The sequence below is a fragment of the Triticum dicoccoides genome, chromosome 3B (genome assembly GCF_002162155.2).
Source record: "Triticum dicoccoides isolate Atlit2015 ecotype Zavitan chromosome 3B, WEW_v2.0, whole genome shotgun sequence".
NCBI lineage: Eukaryota > Viridiplantae > Streptophyta > Magnoliopsida > Poales > Poaceae > Triticum > Triticum dicoccoides.
In genome coordinates, this window is record NC_041385.1 from 79,335,206 (window position 1) to 79,341,619 (window position 6,414).

A 6,414-nucleotide genomic window follows, 5' to 3' on the forward strand; every position below is an offset into this window, starting at 1 on the left:
TTCTTCTTCTTCTTCTTCTTCTTCTTCTTCTTCTTCTTCTTCTTCTTCTTCTTCTTAAACCTAGCACTAATTAACCTAAAACAAAACAGGAAAAAACTACACTTAAACCTAGCTATTGTTCTTCTCCTCCTCTTCTTCTAATTATTCTTAGTTTTTTTCATGACTAAACCTAAACCTAAACCTAAGACCAAACTAAAAGTAATCTAAACTAAACTAAATATAAAACCAAACTAAAAGTAATCTAAAGCAAAACTAAAAGTAATCTAAACTAAAAAAAACTAAAAGTAAAAGTAAAAGTAATCTAAACTAAAAGTAATTCCAGCTGCTCAAAGTTAGTGCATGACTTTTGTCGTTTGAGAGCAACCCGCCTCTGAAGTCTTTGAGAGAGATATCCTTGCAAGGACAAAGCCCAAAACACCCAGAGCCAAAGAGTGTTAGGCATCACTGAAGTCTTTCTGTCCGCGTGACCTGAAGACTTGTTACACTTGAGGACTATGCATCCTCCAGCCGGTTAGGCGTCACGTTCTGGGGATCCAAGAGTGATTGTGGATCGTCAGTGAACGGAGTCTGTGAAGGTTTGGAAGTCTACCTTGAAGACTTACCAGAGTGATTGGGTGAGGACTGGGTGTCCTTAGCTCAAGGGGAATAAGGTGAAGACACAGTCTTCTGAGTTCAATCTCAGCCTCCCTACCAGACATACAGTTGTCACAACAACTGGAACTGGTCTACCAAATCCTTGTCTTTACCAAGCTACTGGTTCTATCCCTTGCCTCCTTTACATTTCAATCTGTCTTCGTAAAGTCATTGCTTGCTTACCTGATCTGTTTGCTTCACTGTGTGAAGACTATTACCTGTTTGGCTTCATTCCATCTTCCATTCCGATCCATTCTACCTAGCTGCTATTAGTCTTCGTACTCTCACTACATAGCTTACCTGACTATGACTTGTCTAGTGTAGTTTACCTTCCGCTGCATATCATATAGGCTCACATTAACAGTTTGTCTTCAAAGACCTCGTGTTTTGAAGACTTTCATAAAAATCGTCTATTCACCCCCCACCTCCCCTCTAGTCGATAACTAGCACTTTCAGATACACACATACACTCACACTCGCACTACACGAGTGATGGTACGAAATGGCATGATGCATATGCATCTCGTACAACATTTTCTTTTCTTTTCGACACAAAAGGAAGCCTTTCATTATAACCAACCAGCTCGGCTAGTGCATTTTTCTAAAGGGTAATAAAAACAAAACAACAAATTCATGCAAGTCACAAAAAAAACTTTGGACGTTGGGCCAGAGGCGGTTGGCAATACAGCGCCTCCGCTCCACCAACCTATGCAATGTTCGTTTCAGAAACCAAGAAGAAAGAAAGAAAGAAATGCAATGCAATGCTCACTTCACTTCAGTTCATTCCCAACTGCATCATATTCATGTCCACGACTTAGGGCATCTCACAGTATAAAGTAGTATGAGTATACCTTGGCCATGGGCAGCCCGAGACATGCCCAGGTATATACCACTAATAATCCACGAAAACCTCACGCCTTCAGTACATGGTATACTAATCCATGCGACATGTTAAAAAGAAAACATTGCACGACTAAATGAATGAATGAACAAAAGGGGCCGCTCTCACCCTCAAGGCCGACTGAAAACGAAGCTCTGGGTACGCAGAGCCAGAAATGAGACCAATGGACATGCATATCACATTGTGCAAACAAACAGCTTGATGCTACTTTGCCACACACACACACACACACACACACACACACACACACACACACACACAAAATGAAAAAGGACAGTTGCAATTATTCGAACACAAGTGCATTGACGTTCATCCGCGGAACTGTCGGGGGCAATGGCGTTCCACAGGTGTCTCAAGGATTACTGGTCTTATGCATCTCATGGGGGGAGGCATACAACACAAGGGAAGCGAGCAAATTCTTTCTTTCTAGTAGATAGATGCTAATGCTGCTACGGCTGCTGCTGCTCCAAGACATTGAAGCGCGGCGCGACGCGAGCGGATCACATGGCGTTGATCATCCGCTTCATCTCCGCAGTCCTCCTCGGGTCAGGGTCCGCTATGGCCCGCTCCGTCAGCACGTGCTTGATCCGGCACATCGATCTCTTCACCTGAAACAAACAAACAATAGCTGGGCGAGTCAAGTGCCGCCTAAGGAACAGAAAAGATAACTTGGAAATAAAACTGCACTAATGTGCGCACTGGTAAGAAACTTTTAAGCCACATTGACGATTGCCAAGAACCAAATGAAGGACATGGTATCCTAAAGCATGTCATATCTCCAGATTGAAAAGACCACCAACACCAAATTGTTGACTACTCCCTCCGTTCCGAATTACTTGTCGCACGTATAGATGTATCTAGATGTATTTTAATTCTAGATACATCCATTTCAGTGGCGAGTAATTTGGAACGGAGGGAGTAACTGTTTACTCATTATTTCCTGAAAAGCACGTGCCCAGTAGTAAACTGAGTCTTCAACAGAAAAGATGCCTTGAAAAAAAAATATACCGATGACAAGAAATTTGGAGTCACATTGACACTTAAGAACCACATGCATGAAATCATATCTATAAAGCAGGCCATATCTTCAGACTGAAAAGGTGATCAGACAACAAATCGTTGGCTTACTGTTCACTCATTATTTATTGAAAAGCAAGTGCCCAGTGCTGAACACAAAATAACTTTAAGAAAGTGACCAAGTCGCACCATTGTTGAACACTACCAATGAACTACCGTTTTGGAAAAGAATTTTTTTTATTACTGTGCCCAAGACACCCATGAATTCAAAAAAAAATATATCTAATTCTGCAAACATAAATTGTTTTCCACCATGTCCATGTAGCTTAATTTACGAAAGCAGGAGAACTAATAATGTTTTGCTGCCGCAAAGAAATGTTATTCTTTAGTTTAGTTTATCATGAAGGCATTTGTTCCTGAGCACCATTCCACACTGCACAATACCTTTGATTACACGGTTTAGATGTCAGAACCAAGGATATTCAAGGACAGTACAAGAAGACAGAACAACTTATTTTGGTCACTCAATAGAGTAACTTCACAGGACCAGTAGAATAGCCAATGTTATCTCTGACTTTTAATCCATCATGAAACTAGAGCCAATTGCAGTTCTATTAACTAGCAAAAATGTGCAATTATCATAAACATGTGATTAAATAGACATAGCAGGGGTTCAGAGATGCAACATTTGGACTTGCAGTGGGCACAGCTTGCCATCCACAGATGGAGTGAGCAAACATCTTACAAAAAGTATGATACAATTATTTCATGAAATCAAAACTTGTTGCACACAGAAATGGTTATGTTGACACAGAACCAAAATATGCAGTAATAAGCAGTTAATTGCTTGAGGAATGGCGTTAGGTTGTGGCAGCAGATATACCTTGGAAATGCGCTCTGGGTTTGGGAAATGCATGTTCTCTGAAGCTAGCATCTGGCGTTGAGACATAAGCATGTTCTTCTCCTTTAGAAGGACATACCATAGCTTATGAAGGTCGTCCCAAGATTTCAGGCGTAATTCAGAAGCCTTCCAACCACGACCTACCAATTAATGAAACAAAAGGCAACACTCATAAGCTTTCTTGACAAGAATGAGGCGTAACTATATTTGCTCATAGCAGAAGACTTCACACCTAAGAAATGCAAAATCCTACTGCTATGGTGTGACCATAAACAGCGCATGAAAACTTTCTTGACAGGAATGAGGCGTAACTATATTTGCTCATAGCAGAAGACTACACACCTAAGAAATGCAAAATCCTATTGCTATGGTGTGACCATAAACAGCAACATGAAAACTTTCTTGACAAAAATGAGGTGTAACTATATTTGCTCATAGCAGAAGACTTCACACCTAAGAAATGCAAAAAATCCTACTGCTATGGTGTGACCATAAACAGCAACATGAAAACTTTCTTGACAAGAATGAGGTGTAACTATATTTGCTCATAGCAGAATCCTTCACACCTAACAAATGCAAAATCATACTGCTATTGTGTGACCATAAACAGCAACATGAAAACTTTCTTGACAAGAATGAGGTGTAACTATATTTGCTCATAGCAGAATCCTTCACACCTAACAAATGCAAAATCATACTGCTATGGTGTGACCATAAACAGCAACATGAAAAAAAATTGAATTCATCCCAAAGTACTAAACACGGTATAGAAGTAATAGCATATGACCTTTTGAGCATTGCCTTCTCGCAAGTCGCAACCAAAGAATCTCAAAACAGACGCCGACATGCTAGGTGTTACTTATAAACATGCAGTAGTCTATAATTAATTGCCAAGTAAACATAGCTCAGCTGCTGTTTGATAAGTTGTCAAATTCACAGCAAACCATAATTTTCTAGAACGTCTATATGTGTATTGCAGGAAGCAACTGAATTACATACATGGATTATGAGTCGAAGGACTAGTCAGGACTAGTCTCTGAGTCTCAACTCCAGGGCCGACTAAACTTCAGTGACGAGTAGTCTATGAGTCGCAATTTTGGTGTCGACTAGTGTCGATTAGTCACGATTAGTCTATGAGTCTCAACCTCGGAACGGCTCGTCGACTCGTCAACTCGTAAACCTTGATTACACAACCATCCATTCTTCCAGTACAAGGAAAAGTGCTCGAGAATATGTTCTCCAAGGCTCCTAAACAGCACTTACGAAAGTAAGTAAACTAACTGTGAACGGAAGGGCAGATCCCACTTTGGAAGAATCTATATGCAAACATCTCTTGGATTTTTTTCATAAAGAAGAAGCCGCCATTATCAAGCCATTAGACATGAACGGCAACAACCAAAATACCCAACTGGCCATGAGTTAAAATACTGAAGACCACAAACATAACTTGGACAAAACCAGTCGAGACAGAATCATGGACAGTCTATATTATACTTGAGAGCAGCTGGAAGACATCTTATCTAAGACACATCTGTAGCTAAAATGCATTATAACAAATAGCAATTTCCCTGGGTCCAGTATCCAAGACTAACAAAAAAAATCAGGAGGATATCAGCAGATGAATGATCTTTATCGAAATCAGTAGTGATATGACAAGCAGGGGCGGAGCTTAGTTAGGGCCAAACTGGGTTGTGGCCTACCCAGGATTTTCGTGGTTTAGATTAACTATGCTATCCTTCCTTCGTAGCCCAAGTGAGTCTACCACAGCGACCAGGAGACAAAGAGCTTGATCGAAGCGTCGAATGTCTCCACAAGAATACAGGCCAGGACTACTGTCGCCGCCGCCGGCATCTCGCGTCGCACAGCCAGTCCCCCCTGCCGCTACCCGCCTGCCTTCGCGTGACCTTGTCGTGGCGCCGTTCCACGTCTCTCCTGGCTCCAACCTCCGCGGCAGCCAGTCCTGGCCCTGCCCATCGGGATCCTATAACGGTGCCTCGGACCCCTGCCTCAGCTGACCGCTGCAGTCCGTGCGCTGCCAACCAGGACAGCCCATCTGCTGCCGATGCCGAGTAGAACTCGATGTTCATCTCGTGACTCCACTGGGTAGTTTCTAATTATCTCTGGAGCAGTGTGTTTTTGAATCCATTGGTTGAACTGAGCGTGAATTAATGCATTTTGTTAGCGTTTCATTCATATACATGTAGTAGTAGAAGATGAACAGATGCTTTTTATTGGTGTATCAAGAGGCATTTTCATGTAAGAAGATCATCTTGTCAGTAACTCGTGCATTAAGACAGAAGGTGAAATTCAGTGAGAACAAAAGCTTCTCAGACTAATGCCTAAAAAAGTTGTGCTTTTTCTTTAGCTCGGCCTGCCCAGCTGCTTCGCCACTGATGACAAGCCATGACTCCAGTCGCCAACTGAACAACTAACTATATTACCAACAGGCTGTGAATCACTCGACTATGGTCCCAACCCAAGGGGGGGAAACTTGAAATGGCAGCAGCGGCTTATGACATGACTACATGGAGGTCGGGGCGAGCGGGAGGGATGCTGGACGCACGTACCGTAGTGGGGAGCGGGCTGGTCGTCCGCGGTGCTCCGCTCGACCTCGAAGAACTCCTCGAGGGGGTTCTGCGCCTTCCTCACCACCGAAGTTGACGCGGCGGCGGCGCCCTCGGACCCGGCGGCCGCGGTGGAGAAGAGCCGCCTCGCGAGCGTCCTCGACAGGGAAAGCATCGCGGACCTGCGGCGGATCAGGGGGTCGGAATGGGCGGATTCGGGGAGAGGAAGACGGGGCGCGAGCTGGCGGTGGCGGCGGCGAGCCACGGGAGGGAGGGGGAAGGGGAAGAATCAGAATATGCAGCGAGCTCGTTCCGTCCGGGCCGCTAAAATCACGTGGACGGGCCGCAGCCTTGTCACAAACAGCCGCAGCACACCTAATACAAAGTCGCCAAATCTT

At 43.7% G+C, this 6,414-nt stretch overlaps 1 protein-coding gene across 1 annotated transcript; it reads right to left on the reverse strand.

Moving 5' to 3' along the window:
- Nucleotides 1-1,655: 1,655 nt before the first annotated feature.
- Nucleotides 1,656-6,348, reverse strand: LOC119274848 (39S ribosomal protein L47, mitochondrial-like). The gene is made up of 3 exons (XM_037555582.1): nucleotides 6,020-6,348; nucleotides 3,435-3,592; nucleotides 1,656-2,142 (listed from the first exon to the last, which is right to left on the reverse strand). The coding sequence occupies exons 1-3, from the start codon at nucleotides 6,189-6,191 to the stop codon at nucleotides 2,035-2,037; spliced, it is 438 nt and encodes a 145-aa protein (XP_037411479.1). The 5' UTR covers nucleotides 6,192-6,348; the 3' UTR covers nucleotides 1,656-2,034.
- Nucleotides 6,349-6,414: the final 66 nt, after the last annotated feature.